The 22,214-nt window shown below is 41.2% G+C and overlaps 1 protein-coding gene across 2 annotated transcripts in view; it reads right to left on the bottom strand.

The window, feature by feature from the left end:
* LYPD6B (LY6/PLAUR domain containing 6B) overlaps positions 1-22,214 on the bottom strand; it is a 110,320-nt gene that overhangs the window by 10,812 nt on the left and 77,294 nt on the right. For both annotated transcript variants that reach the window (XM_070737096.1, XM_070737104.1), the window contains 3 exons: positions 13,939-14,089; positions 11,326-11,424; positions 9,078-9,208 (listed from right to left, as the gene is read on the bottom strand). In XM_070737096.1, the coding sequence (XP_070593197.1) occupies positions 9,078-9,208; positions 11,326-11,424; positions 13,939-14,053 (345 nt within the window). In that variant the 5' untranslated portion in view covers positions 14,054-14,089. The remainder of the gene's footprint in view (positions 1-9,077; positions 9,209-11,325; positions 11,425-13,938; positions 14,090-22,214) is intronic.

Here is a 22,214-nt window from a genome sequence, read left to right as displayed (position 1 = left end):
TTCCAGAGGTGCAGCGGCAGGAGGGGCTGCTCGGGTCTGTTGACATGGAAGGCAACTTGCAACCTTCCTTTCAATCGCTTTGTCTAGCCCCGGCCACCAAATATAACCCCTAGCCAACGCTTTCATTCGTACCACCCCGGGGTGGCCAATGTGCACTAACCCCAAAACCTTTAACTGTAAGGACGTGGGAATCACGACCCTGGCCCCCCATAAAACACAACCCCGCAGCACAGACAGTTCTTTCCTGCGGACCCAATAAGGCAACAATTCGAGATTTACACAAGAAGGTGGCCACCCTCGCATAATCCAGGATGCTATTACAGACAGAATAGGGTCCTTGGTGGATTCCAGCGCAATTGTGGCAGCTGAGACAGTGATAGGGGACGCGTCGATGGCTAGAACTGTGGAGATGGGGGCCGGATCCAGTAGGACTATCGGCAATGGGGAACGGCTGAGTGCATCAGCATGAGAGATGCTCCTTCCCGGTCGATAGAGTAACTCATAAGAATAGTTAGCTAGAAACATAACCCAACGATTCATTCGAGGGGACAGAATCTCGGGGGTTTGACGGTTACCCGCTAGAATTCCCAGTAGGGGTTGGTGGTCAGTGACCAGTTGGAAACTGCGGCCGTACAAGTAATGGTGGAAGCGTTTAACTGCTGCCACCAACGCCAAGGCTTCCTTATCCAACTGCCCATAATTCCTTTCCGGCCGACCTAGGGTCCTTGAGTAGAAAGCAATGGGGGCCTCTTTTCCTGAAGGCAACACATGGCTAAGGACAGCACCGATGCCATAGGGGGAGGCATCACAGGCTAAAACCAATGGCAATTTCGAGCTGTACTGCACAAGAACATCATGGGACACCAATAATTCCTTGATGGCCGTAAACGCGTCTGCCTCTAACTTCCCCCACCGCCAAGGAACCCCTTTCGCCAGCAATCTATGCAGAGGCTCCACAATAGAAGCCTTATGGGGGAGAAACATGGCATAGAAATTTAACAGGCCTAGGAATGACTGCAGTTCCGCCTTTGACCTAGGTTCGGGGGCGTCGGTGATTGCTTGCACCTTAGCTGGGGTAGGGTGGATACCTTGCCCATCTATTAGGAACCCCAGGAACTCTACACTCTGTGAGGCAAAGGTGCATTTTTCGGTTTTCACCCTTAACCCCACCTCCTGGAATTTAGTCAACACAGCCCGTACCCGCTGTAACAATTCATAACGGGAGGATGCGGCGATGATGATGTCATCGAAATAAGGTAAAGTCCCTGGAATTCCATATAATAGCCGCTCCATGAGCCCTTGGAATATTCCGGGAGCGGAGCTAATTCCAAATTGTAGTCGCGTGCAACGAAATGCCCCCCGATGAGTGATGATAGTTTGTAGGTCCGCTGTCTCAGAGTCCACAGCCAGCTGCTGATATGCCCTGGACAGGTCAATTTTCGCAAAAATCCTACCACCTTCTAAGGAATGTAACAAATGTGCCACCATAGGCACTGGATATGAATGGTGTGCGAGTGCCCTATTAAGAGTACATTTGTAGTCCCCACATAATCGTATTGAACCGTCGGACTTCGAGGCCATGACCAAGGGTGTTTCCCATTTGGCTTGGTCCACCGGCTCTAATATTCCTAAACTGATTAATCGATCAAGCTCAGTGTCCACTTTACTCTTAATAGCCAGTGGCACTCGGCGTGGTTTCAGACGCACCGGTGGAACCAAAGGGTCAAGCGCCAACGACACTGGGGTACCTGTATACTTTCCCAAGGTGCCATCAAAAACTGAGGGAAACTCCTGAGCTAACTGCTGGGACATGGATTCATCAGTGACAACATTAACCCCCATAATAGTAAACCCTAATGCTGAGAACCAGTCCAGGCCCAGTAAACTTGTCAATGGGCCATCAACTATTATAAGAGGTAACCGCCCACAAAAAGATTTGTAATGAACCGGAAAATACCCTTTTCCTACAGTAGGAATCAAACGACCCTGGTAGTCCTTCAGGAACAGTGGACACGGCCCCAACCGCTCCTTTGACAATCGGGGAAAAAGGCGCTTAATGGTGCTCCAGGACATCAGAGAAACTGACGATCCCGTGTCGATCTCCATGGGGCACAGAGAACCGCCCACTCGCACGAACACGGTGATCTTAGAAGCAAGTGACAAATCTCCCTGCAGCTCCGACTGTGACGAATTGGTGATTGGCGGGACGACCGACGAATTCCGGATGGTGTTACAGAAATCCCGGCGACCAGGGAACGAATTGAAGATTGACGGGTTGAATGACGAATCCGTGATAGCATTGCAATAGTCTCGGCGACCAGACGGCTCCCTCTGCCACCCCCTCTGCTGCGGAGGCCAAGAATCCCGACCAGGAAATGACTGAACGTTGGACGAATTCCTTCGAGAACGGCACACTCGGGCAATATGCCCTTGCCTGCCACAGCGGCGGCAATAAGCCTCCCTGAACCCACAATTAGCCCGGAGGTGGTCGCCACCACAACCTCCGCAAGGACTACGCACTCCTCCAGCGCCGCGGGGCTCTCCCTGTGGGGCTTGCCTGGCCCTCGGTAAACTGGCCAGCCTATGAACTTCTTCCTCCTCCTGCTTCAAACTAGACTCAATATCTGCTGGTAACGGAGGCGATACGACTGTGCTGTGCGTGGCAGCTGTGACAGGCGGCAAATCCATATCAGCCAAAGATTGAGTGGACATTTCCACGGCTCTGGCCTCCTTCAATGCTGTCGAAAATGTTAAATCTGTCATAGACAGATGTTGACTGGAATATCCCCAGTGCCCTTACATGCAAAAGTAAGAATATAGTAGAGGCCTTTACAGGAGCAGCTCTGGCACAGCTGGTTAAGACACCAACTAGAGGGGAGAATATTCTAGATTTAGTTTTTACGAATGGGAATTGGGTTTCAGATGTCAAGGTGGGAGAAAATTTAGGTTGCAGTGACCATCTATGTTTGTGGTTTGATGTAAAAACTCATTGTGAGCAATCCTATAATGCAACCAAAGTATTGGATTTCAGAAAAACAAATTTTAATGCAATGGGGGAATATTTAGATAATGAATTAAAGGGGAGGGATAAAATGGCAGGAGCGAGCACCCAGTGGACTGTATTTAAAAAGGCCATCTTAAAAGCCACTGGACTGTATGTAAGACAAATAACTAAAGGTAAAAGGAAGAAGAAACCGCTATGGTTTAGCAATGATGTAAGGACTATAGTCAATGAAAAAAAGGCTGCCTATAGGAGGTATAAAGAGTCTGGAAGTATAGCTGATAGGGAGGTGTATAAAATGAGACAGAAGGAGGCGAAACAGATAATATATGCTGCTAAAGCCTCAAAAGAGGAAGAAATTGCCAAATCTCTAAAGAAGGGGGATAAAACCTTCTTCAGATATATTAGTGATAAGAAGAAGAAAAACTGCGGCATCACGAAGCTTAGTACCGGGAAAAATACATGCATTAATGGGAATAAGGAGATCGCTGACCATTTCAATAGCTACTTCTGTTCAGTTTTCTCAAAAGACACCTTACAAAATAATACTATAGAGGGATATAGCATTGCCTCCAACTGTACGGATTCAGCTCCAGTGATCTTAGAAGCCGATGTCTTAGAAGAACTTGAACGATTAAAGATAAATAAGGCAATGGGTCCAGATGGCATCCACCCCAGAGTTCTTAAAGAACTCAGATCTGTCATTGCTACCCCCCTGACTGATTTGTTTAACCAATCCTTGTTAACAGGAGATGTTCCTGAGGATTGGAGAATGGCAAGTGTTGTGCCTATCCACAAGAAGGGCAGTAGAGAAGAAGCTGGTAACTACAGGCCAGTTAGCTTGACATCAGTTGTCGTTAAAATGATGGAGACTCTACTGAAAAAGAGGATAAATCAGCACCTAAAAAACAATAAATTATTGGACCCAAATCAGCATGGCTTTACTGAAGGCAAATCATGTCAGACTAATCTCATTGATTTCTTTGACTATGTCACAAAGGTGTTGGATGAAGGTGGTGCCGTGGATATTGCCTACCTGGACTTCAGCAAAGCCTTTGATACGGTTCCACATAAAGAGCTGATAGATAAATTAGTGAAGATTGGACTTAATCCCTGGATAGTTCAATGGATTTGCAGCTGGCTGAAGCATAGACACCAGAGGGTTGTTGTGAATGGCGAGTATTCTGAGCAGAGTCAGGTTACAAGCGGTGTGCCACAAGGGTCTGTTCTGGGTCCTATTCTTTTTAATATGTTTGTGAGTGACATAGGGGAAGGTCTGGTAGGGAAGGTTTGCCTATTTGCCGATGACTCTAAAGTGTGCAATAGGGTTGATATTCCTGGAGGCGTCGGCAATATGGTAAATGATTTAGCTTTACTAGATAAATGGTCAAAGCAATGGAAACTGCAGTTTAATGTTTCCAAATGTAAAATAATGCACTTGGGGAAAAGGAATCCTCAATCTGACTATTGTATTGGCAGTTATGTGTTAGCAAATACTTCAAAAGAAAAGGATTTAGGCGTAGTGATTTCTGCCAGTCTCAAAATGGGTGAACAGTGCAGTCAGGCAGTAGGGAAAGCAAGTAGGATGCTTGGCTGCATAGCTAGAGGTATAACAAGCAGGAAGAGGGAGATTATGATCCCGCTATATAGAATGCTGGTGAGACCACATTTGGAATACTGTGTTCAGTTCTGGAGACCTCACCTACAAAAAGATATTGACAAAATTGAACGGGTCCAAAGACAGGCTACAAGAATGGTGGAAGGTCTTAAGTATAAAACGTATCAGGAAAGACTTAATGAACTCAATCTGTATAGTCTGGAGGACAGAAGGAAAAGGGGGGACATGATCGAAACATTTAAATATATTAAAGGGTTAAATAAGGTCCAGGAGGGAAGTGTTTTTAATAGGAAAGTGAACACTAGAACAAGGGGACACAATCTGAGGTTAGTTGGGGGAAAGATCAAAAGCAACATGAGAAAATATTATTTTACTGAGAGAGTAGTAGATCCTTGGAACAAACTTCCAGCAGACGTGGTAGATAAATCCACAGTAACTGAATTTAAACATGCCTGGGATAAACATATATCCATCCTAAGATAAAATACAGAAAATAGTATAAGGGCAGACTAGATGGACCATGGGGTCTTTTTCTGCCGTCAGACTTCTATGTTTCTATGTTTCTATAGACAATAGACGGCGTCGTAGGCGGGTGTCTCTAACTCCGTATACTAAACGATCTAGCAGGTAGTCGTCTAAATCGTGAAATTCGCAAGATTTAGCCGCGCAACGGAGGGCAGCGACGAACTGGTTAATGGTCTCCCCCTCTGCCTGGTTCCGATGATAAAATAGGTAACGCCGAGCGCTACGAGAAGGCGGGGGGGCATAATGATTTTGGAGCGTGTTGAGGAACTCATCCCAGGGAACATCATGGATAGAGTGAGGGGCAAAAAGGGAGAGAGAGGTCTCTAGCATTTCAGTCCCGCAAAAACTCAAAAAATACGCACGTTTCCGATCCCCAGAAAGGTCTTTGTAGTCGTTAGAAATGAGAAAGCATTCAAAGCGAGCAAGATATGCCTCCCACAACTCTCCTTGAGGGTTGAAAGGGGGAAAAACTATCTGCGTCGACATAATTAATTACCAGTATTTGTCCATAGGAATGTGGAATTGATGGACCGGCCGAGTGTGGATTACCTCGTCGCCAATGTAGTAACCAAGCGGACAGCTGAGGCAGGTACAACTTACGTTTATTAACTTCTTAACACAACACAGAACTTCCACACAATGACAGGTTACTTATACTCCATAAACAACCAATGGGAATGAAATGCTATTCCCTCCAAAATAGCTCCCCCTGCTGTTGCCAGGGACATAACATTGTGTGATAGAGAAAATAATTTTTCTCTATCCACCTTTTCTATCCCATGCATGATTTTATACACTTTGTTCAAGTCACCCCTTAAACGCTGTCTTTCAAGGCTGAAGAGACCAAGGCGTTGCAACCTGGTTTCATAAGGGAGGTGTTCCATTTCCTTGATCATACTAGTTGCCCTTTTTTGCACTTTTTCCAGTTCCATTATATCCTTCTTGAAGTGCAGTGATCAGAACTCTACACAGTACTCCAAGTGTGGTCTCACCATTGATTTGTACAGAGGCAATACAACACTTTCCGACTTATTTTCGATTCCCTTCCTAATCATGCCAAGCATGGAATTTGCTTTTATTACTGCTGCTATGCACTGGGTTGACATCTTCATTAACCTGTCCACCAAAACCCCAAGATCCCTTTCTTTGGTTGTCTCAGAAAGCTTGGTCCCCATCAGTTGGTAGGTATAATTGGGGTTCTTTGCCCCGATATGCATAACTTTGCACTTGTTTAGGTTAAAATGCATTTGCCACTTTGTTGCCCACTCACTCATTTTCAAGAGATCCTTCTGGAGCTCCCGACAATCAGTTTCACTTTTCATTACCTGGAACAATTTAGTGTCGTCAGCAAACTTTGTTACCTCACTATTTACTTCTACATCCATATCATTAATGAATTAATTAGAAAGTAAAGGTCCCAAAACTGAACCTTTTGGTACACCATTTCTCACTTCTTTCCATCCAGAGAATTGTCCATTTATTGCTACCCTTTGCTTCCTACAATTTAGCCAATTACCAATCCAGGACAAAACCTATCCTCCAATTCTGTGGCTGAAGAGCTTTTTTAGGAGCCTTTGGCGAGGGACTTTGTCAAAAGTGAAATGAAGTGAATTCTTAAATAAATTTGAGTTGTATTTAGTTGCTTTTATTCAACTCTTAGATCGCAACTCAATAGCACGTTTCTCCCTATTTTAAATTTACAACACAAATTGAGAAGGCCCCAATTTTTCCTTGTTGTCTTTGGTTTTAGAACACTTGCTTAATATTTATGCCATCAGAACTGTGAAATCGCTAACAAGATTGCAGTACTTTTGTGGTACTGTAGATGGTGAAGATAACAGGGAATTTTTTTAGCAATAGTACTGGCAAACATCCTAAATTTTAACCCTGAGATATAAAAAGCAGGCATTATGTGAAGAAAACTATGTTAGTCTATGGCAACCAAAATTCAGGAGGCGTCAGGAAGCCCCTTTTCAGACTACCAAACTTATTAAAGGCATAAGCTTTTATAAACTGCAGCTCATTGAGCAGATGGGGGGAAAGAGAAAGGAGTGTGGATGCAAGCTACATGTAAGATATGTTATATGCACCATATAAAATTTAACAATCTGTAATATATTAAAAACCCATCATGCTTGCTGACAGCTTGAATACTTTTGATGTATATGAGTTCAGCTACGACTTGCTCAATTCAGCTAGTATAGTTCATTTGTTTTTCCAAATTGGTTAGTTTGCAATTTATAATTGGAGGCTAGAATGCTCTGACATTACTAGTTTTGAGTTCTGATGTCATATCTGTGTCCATTAATTTTTCTGTGCAAAGCTTATCCCAATTGTCTTACACTGAATCCTGAAGGACATTGCAGGCAGATAAAGGCATATGTCACATTAGAAGATCACTTCTAATTTTGTGTGTGAAGTTGTTGGGACCTAAGGTGGTGCTATTGATGTACCGTCTTTTTCAGAGTATAAGACACACCTTTTTCCTCCCTAAAAGAGGCTAATAACTTGGGTGCGTCTTATACTCTGAATGTAGCTTTTTTTTCCCCCAGCCCTAACTAGCTGCTAATGATCTTCCCAGCTCTTAACTTGCAGGCTCTTTCACTGTTTCTCTCTGCAAAGAATGTTTTCCAAGCCCTAAGTCTTTGCAGGATTTTTTTTCATTGCTCTAACTTGCTCCAAATAAGTTTCTTTCCAGCCCTAACCAGGTGCTAACGATGTTCTCAGCTCTTACCAGCTCGCAAGCTCTTTCATTGTTACTCTCTGAGAAAAATGTTTTCCAAACCCTGTCTTTTTTTAGGGTTTTTTTTTCATTCTCTACTTGGTCTGAATGTTTATTTCCAGCCCTAGCCAGGTGCTAACAATGTTCCCAGCTCTTACCGATTTGCAAACTCTTTCATTGTTACTCTCTGCAAAGAATGTTTTCCAAGCTCTAAGTCTTTGCAGGGTTTTTTCCATTGCTCTACTTGTTTGGAATGTTTCTTTCCAGATTCTAATGATGTTCCCAGCTCTTACAGACTTGCAAGGTCCTGCATGCTCAAATAAAGTTTTTTTAAGCCTTAACCAGGGGATAAAATAATGTGCTGAAGCTGACAAGACTTAAGAATGTTAGCCAGATGAATACCTGGTAAGCAGATACTTTTCCCAATTTTCCTCCCCAAAAACTAAGATGCATTTTATAATCCAGTGCATCTTTTACTCTGAAAAATACGGTAAATGTGATAGCAAAACAGGCATCTGAATTTATTACAAGATCTGGTTTCCATGTTAGCATCATTGTTCTGTTGTTTCTTATTCTTCATGAGAATCTGCTTCAGTTTGGATGTATATGCAAGTAGGGGCCTGCCACCCAATGCTGAAAAAGTGTCGGGATCATCAAGTATCAGCTAAGGGAAGGTAGGCTTTGTGCCTTCAAGTTAGACTTCACTCCTGGCAACTCGCTGAACAGGTTTTTGTCATTTCTTGGAAACATTTTTTTAAAATTGCTATTGCTTTCTGTCTAGGGTTGAGAAGTAGTTATGGGCCCAAAGACACCAAACTGGCTTTAAACCTTAGCTGGGGTTAGAACACACATCTTTCATTGATGATGTTATGTAGTTGGGTAATGAAACGTCTGCCAGAAACAACCAGCTCAGAGAGCACCAAGGGGGAAGGGAGGGAGAGAGAAATAAATAAAATAGATAGATAGATAGATAGATAGATAGATAGATAGATAGATAGATAGATAGATAGATAGATAGATAGATAGATAGATAATGCAGGAAGAAACCCCAGACTCATCTGAATCCATCATGAATCTCAGGGAGACCCAACCTTGTTTTTTTGCTATCTGTCAACATTGCCGAGTATTCCATGGGGAGATTCCATCTACAGCAACAGAGAGGGGTCTCTTTTGTTCTAAGGGTCAGCTTTATATCAAAATGTAATGCTTACTGTATGACTAGTTCCTCTGTGGTGATGGCAGCCAACAAAATGGCATTCTTCCCTGGTAGCACATTTCTTGGTGACAGAGAGGCTCCTTTCATGACTAGTAAAGTGATGGACCGTTAAACAGTACTGAGTGTCTAAATAATAAAAGAGAAAGAAAAGAAAGCAAAAAAAGAACATCAGGATTGTTTTACAATTATATTTTATAAGCTCAGATGTGCTGACTTAGTTTTTCACTAAACATCGAAATCCTACTAACGTCTGAATACGTGCTCTGGAATTATTGACACATAAGCCAAGTTTTTTTCTTGACTGGAACATTTCATGTATTATTTTCCTGTATTCTCTAACCTTAGGGCGTACATTTCCTGATGCTTTTCCTTTCTGAAAATGATGACTGTGCACACATCAATATGTGCCCTAGCTTTCCATTGACTGCAGATTTTTTTCCAAATTGTGGAAATTATGTACAACCACCCACTATAATTGCTGATGGGAATTCTATGAAGCCCCCAAGTGATCCTCCCCCTCTAATGGTTGGACAATATGTATAATCCACCCTTCCTACATTCTCTTGGCAAAATTCCTTCCCACCCAGAAGGAAAGCTGCTGTGTTGCAGCTCCATACAATGGACAGATGGTGGAGGAGAAACCCATAGTCCTAATAGCTGGGAATTCTGGGACTGAACTTTTCGGGGCTATTGGGCTTCAGGTTGGGAAGTTTATATTTACATTCCCATCAATGTCAGAACTTATGTATTAAATTTATATTCTACTGACAGGATGTGCAGCACATCAATTAATCAATCAATTTCTAGGGGTCCTTGGTATTCTCTGAGTTTGGTTGTTTTCTTACAGACATTTCATTACCCAGGCAGCAGTGGTGAAATCCAATTTTCTTACTACTGGTTCTGTGGGCATGGCATGGTTTGGTGGGCGTGGCTTGGTGGGCATGGCAAAGGAAGGATACTGCAAAATCCTCATTCCCTCCCCACTCCTGGGGGTAAGAATATTGTAAAATCCCCATTCCCTCCCCAATTCTGGAGGAAGGGTACTGCAAAATCTCCATTCCCACCCCATTCTGGGGCCAGCCAGAGGTGGTATTTGCCAGTTCTCTAAACTACTCAAAATTTCCGCTACCCATTTTCCAGAACCTGTCAGAACCTACTGGATTTCATCCTTGCCAAGCAGGTAACATCTTCAGTATTAGTAAGGAGTAGGGCTTGCTCTCAGTTTATGGCCTGCCCTGTCAGTATTGGTGGGAGTGGTTTTGGAGGTTCTTTGGTTGGGCTGCTTCCTGTTAGCTAATTTGGCAATTCCTTGGTTGGGATATTGTTTATTTGACTGCTTGTCTGATCTTAATCTTGGAGTTAATCTATGTTCATCTGGGTGCTGATTGCTGGTGGAGAAGTGTTTTGGACTTCACCCCCACCAATACTGATAGGGCAAGCCAATAGAGCATGGGTGGTCAAACTCATCGCCATTAAAACTGTTTTTTGCTTTTAACATTGGATTTGTATATTGTATTATTGTTTTAAGCTGCTCCGAGTCCTCGGAAAGGGGCGGCATACAAATCTAATAAATTATTATTGTTAATTATCTCGTTGGCATCACTTGATGTATCACAATGTTTCTTTCCCTTTGCGGAGCTGGAATGGGTTTGGTCTACACGTGACACATAGGGCCCATGGACCGCCAATTTGACACCCTGGCACTGGGAATATAAACTGAGAGCAAATCCCACTCTTTACCAGCACTGATGGTGGTATCTAGTTTGGATAATGAAACGTCTGCAAGAAAACAACCAAACAAGAAAACAAACTAGAGCACCAAGAATCTCTCATTTCAATCCTGAGCTACAAATATTCTTTATTGGTAAATACACTTCTGTTTAATATTGGCTTACTCTGGATCGTATGAGAAAGGGTTCTCCTTTCAAGTGAACAATTGAACAAAACAAGAGGAGAAAGGGAACAGCCATATGAGATAGATACTGGCCGTTAAACTTTATATTGACATCTCAAAAGGATACTGTAGATATGCATACAATCGGCTATAAATCTGACAGGTGGAGTATAGTTAGGCTTCACCTTTATGGTTAATCTCATGTAACATTCAGGTGAATCCAAGAAAGCAGTTATTGATTCCAGAAGCCATTAGTTCTCTGGATTGCTAAATCCTGCTAACCACCGAACGCCCTTAATATGACTGTGTTAATTGGAAAAGTTAAAATAAATGCTTTCCATATACTTACTCTGAGGACACCACTTATCTTCAGCCCATCTGTTACAGTTGAAATTGTCAATAACATCATCACAAGTAAAGCACTTGAAGCTGCTTGGAAATGGAGTAGCTTTAAAATTAAATGAAAGGAGGGAAATGTTAAATACTATACTCTGATGACTCCAAATTCTCCTATTCCCCTCAATTAGTCTCCAAACAGGAGGGAATTATTTTATAATATACTATCTTCAATTAACATTTTTCCCCTAACACAAGCATAAACTTATTAGAGCTAAGCCCCATTAAGTTCACTTGGATTTACTCCTCAAGTGATTAAGCAAAAAATAGTCTTTTTAAAGGTGCAAAATTTGCTTAGCTTGATTTTAACTTTACCTCGTGTTAGAACAGGGGAGTTTATTTATTGGATTTGTATGCCGCCCCTTTCCGTAGACTTGGGGCGGCTAACAACAATGATAAAAACAGCATGTAACAATCCAATCCAATACTAAAATAACTAGAAAAACTCTTATTATAAAAACCAAACATACATGCAGACATACATGTGTAAATTATAAAGGCCTAGGGGGAAAGAATATCTCAGTTCCCCCATGCCTGATGGCAGAGATGGGTTTTAAGAAGTTTACGACAGGCAAGGAGGGTGGGGGCAATTCTAATCTCTGGGGGGAGTTGGTTCCAAAGGGCCAGGGCCGCCACAGAGAAGGCTCTTCCCCTGGATCCCGCCAAACGACATTGTTTAGTTGACGGGACCTGGAGAAGGCCCACTCTGTGGGACCTAACTGGTCGCTGGGATTCGTGCAGCAGAAGGTGGTCCCTGAGATAATCTGGTCTGGTGCCATGAAGGGTTTCCTACTTATCTCGCTGCCGGTTCACTTCCTCCCATGATGCTTTGGATACACACACATGCGCAGTGCCAAAAAATAAAATCCAGAAAAAAAGCCAAAAACAAGATGGCGACCGCATGCACAGTGCCAGTAACTTGGCTTCTACTCATGCTCAGAAGAAAAAATAAATAAAAATTCCCCTCCCCCAAATTGAAAATAAATAAATAAAAGAGATGGTAGCACCCATGGACCGGCACTGACCAAACCAGGTTGGTGATGTCATCATGACATCACAGCAGGTCGCTACCAGCTTGGGCGAACCATTCTGAACCAGGATGAACCCACACCTGTGTTAGAAGACTGGTTCAAGTGAACCTAGAACAGATCCACAACATGAACATTGTCCAGATATCTGGCCTTCAATTCCCAGAATTCCTGACAGGAAAGCCACAACTAAACATTCTGGGATGTTAAAACCACACCTCTGGAGAGTATCCAAACTGAGCATGTTTGACCTAGGAATATCTATAGAGATTCTCAATCATCCAGATCATGGTTATTCCAAAGATGCTTTTCCAAAAGGCAACTGGGCTTGGGTTTTTCCCCTTGGAAAAAGAGGGAGGGGAAAACTAAGAAAGTCCAGTTGCCTTTTGGAAAAGCCTCTTTTGGTCCTCTTTTGACAAAAAAGTAAATATGTGTCATGCCCAAGTGTTCTGCTGATATGCAATATTAAAATCTACATGCATCTGATGCAAGGGGTGAGAAGTTAAGTCCAATATTTGCTTAGTCCATGGGCCCCTTTAATGGAAACATTAAGACATGTGGACCAGAGGTGGGATTCAGCAAATTCTAACCAGTTCTGGAGAACCAGTAGCAGAAATTTTGAGTAGTTCAGAGAACCGGTAAATACTACCTCTGACTAGCCTCGCCCCCATCTATTTGATAGGGAGGAAATGGAAGTTTTACAGTATCCTTTCCCTGCTACACCCAAGCCACACCCATAGAACTGATAGGAATTTTTTTTTTTAATCCCATCACTGGTGTGGACCTCAACTCATAGAACTCCCCAGCCATCATGGCGTTTTAAAGTTGCTAAGGCTTACTCCATTGTGGGATATCTTCTTTTCCTTTCCAGTAAATCATATGAGACATGTTGCTCTTTACAACTTTCTATATACTACCAGTTAAAGTGTTGGATTAGAGGCAGGGTTTTTAGCCCATGGAAATTCACCCTGTAACTTCAATTCAATTGCTCTCTCTCTCTCTGCTCAACCTACCTTTTAACTCTGCTATCGTGGCCGGGGGAAAATAGGTCTGGCTGTGCACCTAAACACTGATGCATAATAAATAAAAATACTAATACTGCTGCCAGTAAACAGATCAAATGGCTGAACACTTCACTGAAGTAGCATGCACTGGGCTTTTTCTGATGCGCCTTCCATCAAACAGGACAAACAGGACAAAAACTGCAGAGCTCAAGAATTGCTGCAGATTCAGAACCTTTGCAAACTGTGCACCCAGCAAAAGTATTAGAAGCACACAGGGAAAGCAATAAAAGGGGGGGTATTATAACTTAATCAGATGAACACCCAGGTGCACATTTTAGGCCATTAATCAGGCATTCCACCTAATAATTAACTATCACCAAAGACAGTCAAATTAATGTTTTGCTTTTAGGCCCATGCATAATTGCAATATAAAATAACCTTTTAAAAAGGTTTGAAGGGCTTAACATAAAATGGTTGGAAATGTTTGGAAAGAGGTTATTTACCGATGCCAAAGAACTGGAACGATCTACTTACGGTCTACTGGAAGTCTCACGTTATAGAAGTTGATGTTCTTGGCTAAAATCCAGTTGCCTGAAACTAGGAGGATCTGAACAAAAGCTACAGCCAGCCTGTGACAGAGTAATGGCATACCGTCAGTAGACCTCAGAGCTTAATGCTCTCATACCTATACGAGAGAGGAGGGAGAGTGAGAAAAGGAGAGAAATGCCACTTGGTTATAAAAAGAGCAAAAGAACAGAGTATGTAGCATAATCTTAACAACATTAGCCTCACAATGTTATTGATGAAAACGTAGATAATTAGGGGGGGATCTGCACTGCAAAGCTAAGCTGTTTCTGCCTCCTACTGGAGAGGCTTAGGCTATACAGGAGAGCAAAATACCCACCACCTGGGTTCTAAGCTTGAATGGATCAAATTAAGAGATTCAGAAAGTACGAGACAGAGCTCATCAGGCAATTTATCTTTCATTAGGTAATGTCTATAAATTAAGTAACAGTCTTGACATGTTTATGAACAGGTAATTGTCCCAAAATGAATTCTCGGATCCTCATTGTGAATAGTAGATGTTATCACCTTTTCCCATAGACTTTGCTTCTGGTGAAATTGAAAGCTTAGAGCACATCTTACTGGGATGTAAATTTTTAGAAGGAACTACACCCACAAATAATTTAACTGGCTGGCTACTCACAACAATGGCATTTAGAATTTTTCCTTAAAAAGAAACATCCTGAAACCATCTACAGCATATAATAGCTAAATCCCATGTCTAAGCCTTAAGGTTTGCTATGTTCAGAGATGGCAACAGAAGTAGTGGAATACTTAATGAAAGTGTATTGTATTCCCAAAGTGTAGTTAGCTATTCTAAACTTTGGACTCTGATCTTGGACTCTAGGAAGATGTTCATTTCTATTCAAGTCATTTCCTTTTACTCTTCATTAATTTGTCTAAAATAATGGAATACAGTGGTGTTTAACTTCCACCTGTTAGAATAATAGAATAATAGAGTTGGGAGAGATATTGGAGGTCTTCTAGTCCAACCCCCTTCTCAAGCAGGAAACCCTATGGCATTGCATACCAGAACAAATGGACAGAATGCCATCACTCTGCTTAACAACTAATTTCCACAACACTGTCAAATACTTTACTAAGATTGTTTTGCTATTATTCTTCTCTTCCTTAGTAGTATCTATCTCTTTCCACTTATTGCTATAACCATATTGCTTATATTTTTCAATTTATATTTATATTTATTTGTTTCCTAGTATGATTTGATAGCTTACTAGTGTTGTGGTTAGCTCTGGCCCTGCTCCTGCCCCAAGGATGTGGATGTGGGGGAGACATCCACATGCTGCAAGCCTGTTTTGCCCCCTCCTCCCCCGTGGAATCTGCTGATGAAGGCTCCTCTGATCAAGAAGACATGAGTGACAGGGAGGAGGAGAGTGGGGCAGACAGCTCAGAATGAGATCAATTCTCTCGCTCCTCCTTGGATTCAGAACAAGAGTTAATGATACAGCCACACATGAGGAGAGCGATGCATAGGCAACAACAACTGAGAGATTATTATCAAAGAAAATGAGGCCACCTGTGGTTGGGTAGGGCTGTGGTAATTAGTGAGGCAGCTATAAAGAGCAGCCTGTGGGTTTGGCCATTGTGGAGGATTATCTGATCGTTGTGTTTCGTGACTGTTTTACTGACTTTGACTTTTTGTGTGCTGATTTTTCCCCGCTTTGAAACTAAACCAGAGCAAAGTGTGTTTCACTTTGTGAAAGAAGGACTGTGAATTGCCTCACAGCTGCAAGCTAAGTATCACAGAACTGATAAGGGACTTGTACAAATTACCATTGTTTGGAGACGAGTGATCTTTGCTATACCAAAAGAGGGCTTGGTTTAAGTGAATTTTCAGTATAAAGAACATTGTTTTGAATTTTCAAACGTGTGTGTGTCTGAAATTTGTACCTGTGAATTTTTGGGAGGATTCTAACAGAGAGCCCGACAGAACAACTAGTAACCTTTGACTATCACTAGTGTTGTATCTTTTTATTCTTAATGAATGTATTCTCCTTATGTACACTGAGAGCATATGCATATTGTATTTTTCAAACACACCTAGATTTTAGAGATGGAAAACAAGGAAAAAAGTATTCTGAACCAAATGGTGCAGTAATATATTATTTAATAAAATACCAGTGTACCAGAATACTTTTTACAAACATATATACTTTTTACAACCATGTACACTTTTTACAAACTTCAAACTTGACAGCTTTAAGACTTGTGGTCTTCAATTTCCAGAATTCCTCTGCCAGTCATGCTAGCTCAGGAATAGGAGTTGCAGTCCACAAGCCTTAAACTTGCCAAGTTTGAAGATCTTTGCACCCCTAATCCCTAACCCAGGGGCCTTCAAACTTGATACCTTTAAGACTAGTGGATTTCAACTCTAAGAATTCCTCCTACAGTCATGCTAGATGAGGTTATTAGAAGGCAAAAACAGCCCCTTTTTTTGCAAAAAAAATGTGCCATTTTTTACCCATTTTTTCGCAAAAACCAAATGGGTAAAGGATCTGTGGAGTTTGCAGACAGTTCATGGGTGCTGGAGGATGGCAAAAATGCCCCCATTTTTGTGAAAAATTGACTGCTTTTTACCTGGGTTTTTTTTCACAAAATGGAGAAATTTTTGCCTTCTCCTAGTCCCCAGGAGTGCTCTACTGGCTCCCCAGACCCTTTCCCCACCCCATTTTTGTGGGGGCGGGGGGACGGGCAAAAACCAGCCCATTTTCCACAAAAAACAGAGGCATTTTTGCCATTTCCCCAGCATCTAAGAGCTCCCTGCAGGCAGTGGGGTGGGGCTTCAGGACAGCAAAAATGGCTGCATCCTCTATTGGGGAGGGGGGGGACATCTTATATTCCAAAAATACGTTACCTAAGACAAGTCACCTCAAGAAAGGTGGCATAGAAATCTAATAAATGAATGAATGAATGAATGAATGAATGAATGAATGAATGAATGAAATTCTTTCTGTGTCCAATCATACTTAGCCAATAAAGAATTCAATCATATCATGTAGAGGAGGCTCTTTTCCTAATACCAGCCAATCACAGACTTGGAAAAGTTCATTAAAATTTGGATTCCCGCACTAATCAGTGCAGGAATCCAAATTAAAACATTTCCAGGAAATATCAAACAAGCTTCTCCTGATCACATCCAGCTATCCAGGGAACATCAACATTCTTCTCAGGGAAAATTCTCTAGTTTTGGCTGCTACAAAGCAACTTTCTACATCTCCCATGTCCACCGGAAGGCCCTTGCTGATAAAGGAAACCCAATAACTTTCTGAAACTATTATTCTGTGCAGGGGTGGGTTCTAATTTACCTCGCTGTTGGTTCGCTTCCATACAATCCTGCTTGGGCGTGCGACACCAAAAAAACAGGGTTTTTTTCAAAAGTCAAAACAAGATGGACACCACATGCACAGTTCCAGAAACACAGCTTCTGAGCATGCTCAGAAGAATTTAAAAAAAAAAAAAAGATTGCGGCGTCCATGGATCGCACTGACTGAACTGGATTGGTGATGTCAGCGGGTTACTACCGGTTTGGGCAAACCAGTTTGAACTGGGAGGAACCCATCCCTGATTCTGTATCTGCCACCAACATTCAGAAGACATGGCTTATAAATTGCAAGTCTTCCGAGAGGGGCAGCATATAAAGCCAAACAAACAAACAAACAAACAAACAAACAAACAAACAAACAAGAATGAATGAATGAATGAATGAATGAATGAATGAATGAATGAATGGCTGAGAATTTCCATCAGGCTCACTTGTGCCACAGCTGCATCACTAAAGATCCTTGCATATAAATAGTAACTGCACAGGACAATAACTGCTTCCATAATATAGTACTGCAATCTTAAAGACCTCTGTATCTGTTTGTCACCAATCAGATAAGGATTGGTTGGGCTTTTTTTCCCTTTTTTCTGTTGTACTCTTCTGAGATTTTTTTGCTTCCAAGTTACCACAAGGCTGTTTGAAAGAGGCACAAACCAATTAAATACTTCACAGATATTTTTTTTTCCCTGCAGAACACTGTGGATTATTTCATTTTAGTAATGTTTGGGTGACTAACCATCAAAGTCAGATAATAAAAATGTCATAAACATTGGCTGCAGATGCTGCTAAAAAAAACCCTCCATTTCCCCCCCATTTTGGTCTTAAACTGTATCACTCTGTACAATATTTTTCAAGCATCCCAGTTCAAAATCTAGTATAACTCATACGTGTCTCAATTTCTGTTTACTTTGTGAGCATTTGGTGTTTGTCCACCCCAGGAACCCAGGTTTCATTTATTGTATATCAAACATGAACAGGTGCCTCGAATAGCTATTATATACAGCGAAAACGCAAAACTGCACCTGTACCACATAAGTTTCTTTCTAAAGTTGCTGCTTAAATATGAATTGCTTGAGGCAAAGGAAGTACACAAGGCAAATGTATTTCACACATCCACACTAGTAATATAATGTAGCATGTCAACCAGTCAAAATATGAATTCAGAACTTTTGTAGTCCTCCCTGTCACTTCCTGCTGATCTGATCTGATCTGATCTGTGATGCCAGACTAATTTAAAATCAAAATTAAACTCCAGACCATGTGCAAGACTCACACAGGGTGCTTTCTGAGTTAATTTGAGGTTTCTTGGCCCATATTAAAACAATAGATCAGCTTGGATCTCTGGATGGTAAGAGATCTGTACTTTTTCTGCAACTTGAAAGACAATGAAAGAGACATCAGAAAAAAAGGGAGTGGGGGAGAAGATGGCCTTGGGCAATGCAAATCTTTGAATTGCTGTTTCTCATTTTTTTACAAGCATGTCAAATTTGGTCCTTTGAATTTATTTTCTTTTAAAAGTTTCCATTGGAATTTGTATATATTCATAATTTTTTTGACGCATAATTATCCAAATATTTTCCATAACTGCTTTCTTAATGTACACAGGCATTTTTGTGATATAATACAATCATTGGTATATGTGAATTATTTTTAAGAAATACGCACTACTGTACAAACTTCCATGAAAACACACATACACACATGCAAATACCAATATATTTAAGCTGCATTGCAGAATCTGGAGGACTCTGTATAGTGAATTGTTCTGTGTATTGTGTTGAATGAGAAATCACATCAATCCACATTCAAATAAAAACTAGAATTTGTGCCCCGGCATAGTTTAATTCTGGCCAAAAATTATCCCAGAGAGAATGTGACCTGTGTATTTATGCTTAACAAATCAGATTAGGTATGTATCATAAACCAGTTTCCTTAACTAGAGCTGTGATAATTGTTTAATCTTATCCTGACTGCGATCCGACAAAGCCAGAGAGGTTCCCTGAAGGCACAAATTCCACTTCTCTATTGAACTGAAAATGCTAATCTTAGGGATGCAAATATGAAGCTGATAGGCTATCTGCTTGTTACCGTAGTTACATTAGCTAGCATAAAAGTTATCCTGGAGAAGATGAGATGAGTTTCTTTACTTCCTTTCCTAATGCAGGAAGGAAAGTGTTAACTCTATGGTATGCATCTCTGCAAGGGAAGCCCCCCTTGTCTAGGATACTTATTAAGGGCAATTAGAGACCTCAGTAGACCATTTCCTTTTGGCTGCCCTTCCTCACATCTGAGTAACATCCCTTCTACTGATACCTAAACATGCCACAGGTCCTAAACTCTCAAAAGGACTTGCTAGATCATTTGTCAACTTGTAGGCTATATTTAAAGGACCAACTTAGAGACTTCAGCCCATATATAATATCTCCACACAGAGACAGTCAACCCGTGAGCTCACGTCCAATCACTGTCATAATGGCCTATATTGGTACTCACTACAGCTGTTTGAGAACATCCAGAGCCAACCAATTAGGGAGCAAAGAAACTGGCCTCCAGCAAAAGTGCCCCCTCCCCCATCTGGCTAGGCTAAATTGCATGAAGGAAGGAAAAAAATAGAAAACCAGTCTGACTGGCTGAGGGAGGGGGGCACCTTAGAAACCAGAACAAGCAAGCAGGGAAGTATACTTTACAGTTGAGAGTGAGACTAGTCAAGAAGCCAGTGGCAGTTTGGGTGGGGCTCCCTACCAATGGAAAAGCTGTCAATCCCTAGTCCTTGCAAGTTTAGCATTTCAGTTTGCATGTGAAAAGAAAAAGTGGAGCTCTTTGTGTTCCCTTTGAGTTTGGTTGTTTTCTTGCAAACATTTCATTATCTGTACAGTGGGCTGTAACAGTCACTACGTAGGTCAAACTAACAGAATAGCAGAAGGCACCCATAAACTTCAACTTGCAATTAGAAGATATGATGAACACTACTTTATTGCAGAACACATGGATTTAATCATAGTTTTAACTGGAAAATTGAGCACCTTTAGACCAAGCTAAGGCCAAAAGCATTAGAGAATTGCTGGAAGCCTGGTATTCGGACAAATCATCAGGCACACAGAGGTAAACAACATTTGTACACCATTCAATAAAAATAAAAGAAAATAAATAAATAAAAGAAAAAAGAAACAAAAAGACCAAAATATTTCTTTGGGAGTAATTAATTCCCAGACAAGCAGGGATTAACACCCACTGATAATACTGCTATCTTTCAAAAAGACCATCATGTATCAGAATGGTCAAATAGCTGGCAACTTCACATCTCAACCAATAAGTGCTCTCTCTTACACATCTGCAAAAAGAATCAGAACACAAAATACAAACTTGGAGGACACAACCTTATAGATGACCCTCACTCTGTCAAGGGCCTTGGGGTATTCATATCTAATGACCTAAGTGCCAGAGCCCATTGTAACAACATTGCCAAAAAGGCACTAAGAGTTATTAATCTAATCTTGCATAGCTTCTTCTCTGGCAATATCAATCTAACCAGAGCATACAAAACATTTAATAGACCAATTCTTGAATACAGCTCACCCATCTGAAACCCGCACTGGTTATCAAATATCAATACAATCGAGAGAGTCCAAAAATATTTCACAATAAAAGTTCCTCATTCCTCTGCTCGCAACAGAATACCTTATTCCACCAGATTTGAAAATTTTGGATTTACACAGCCTAGAACTTCATCACCTTCGATCTGACCTAAAGGTAGATCACAAAATCATTTACCACAATGTCCCACCTGTCAATGATTTCTTCAGCTTCAACTGCAACAACACATGAGCACACAATCAATTCAAATTTAATGTAAACAGCTCCAAACTTGACTGCAGAAAATACGACTTCAGCAACAGTGCCTGGAATGCACTACCTGACTCTGTGGTTTCTTCCCCAAAACCCAAAAACTTTAACTTAGACTATCTACAGTCAATCTCACCCCATTCCTAGGAGGTCTGTAAGTGCATCATTGTGACTATTGTCCTATTGCCTAAAGATCAATATCAGACCAAAAATAAAGCAGTAACAATATCCCAATAAAGGGATTATCTTTTCAGACAATCAAATAGTAAACAATCTATTCAAGAAACTATCAAGAAGAAAGCAAAAATATCTCCCCACCACCACAACACCACTGATAGGGCAAGATGTAGCATATAAACAGCAAAGCCTAGTCCTTCTAGCACTAGAGCTGTTACCTAGATGAGTAATGAAACATTTGCAAGAAAAGTACCAAGCTTAAAGAGTAGTTCAACCCTGAACTACAAATATTTTCTTCTACTGAAAAGAAAATTGCCTTAACTGCACCAGGAGGAGGCTGGTATGTGATTGTTGGGGCATGGTATTGAGTTGGGAATGGTACCAAAGCCCTTTATGGAAAGCCCTTAATGAATCCTTGGAATATGTAAAAATGGTAGAGTGTTTTTAAACAATGTAAACACTTGACCACCTAAGTTTGTGATGATAATTATGATGATAATGACAACTCCATGACCTATATGCACAGTTTCAGTTTCTTGATCTTCAGGTTTTGAAAATGGCATGGTTGCTTGCTGATGTATATATTACATACCCAGGCAATTTTCTAGGGACTTCTTTTAAAATTGTATGCTTTTGCTCATTATAGAGTTTTTGTTCCTCAGCCTAAATACCACAATGTGAACAGCTATTTATCCTTGTCACACAGACTTCTCCATTTAACATCTTCCAGCCCTGGGTTATATATTAAAAGAGAGATAGGTTAATCAATTCTATGGGCAAATAAAGCCTCTGCTTTTCAAATATTTACCTTGCAAATATTGAAAAGTGTACCAGTCTGGATGTTTCTAAAGATTTTTATCCAAACATTCATAGCTTTATTAAT

Source organism: Erythrolamprus reginae, chromosome 1 (genome assembly GCF_031021105.1).
Source record: "Erythrolamprus reginae isolate rEryReg1 chromosome 1, rEryReg1.hap1, whole genome shotgun sequence".
NCBI lineage: Eukaryota > Metazoa > Chordata > Lepidosauria > Squamata > Dipsadidae > Erythrolamprus > Erythrolamprus reginae.
Note: the sequence above shows the minus strand (reverse complement) of the source record. Positions and strands in the feature narration are given on the sequence as shown.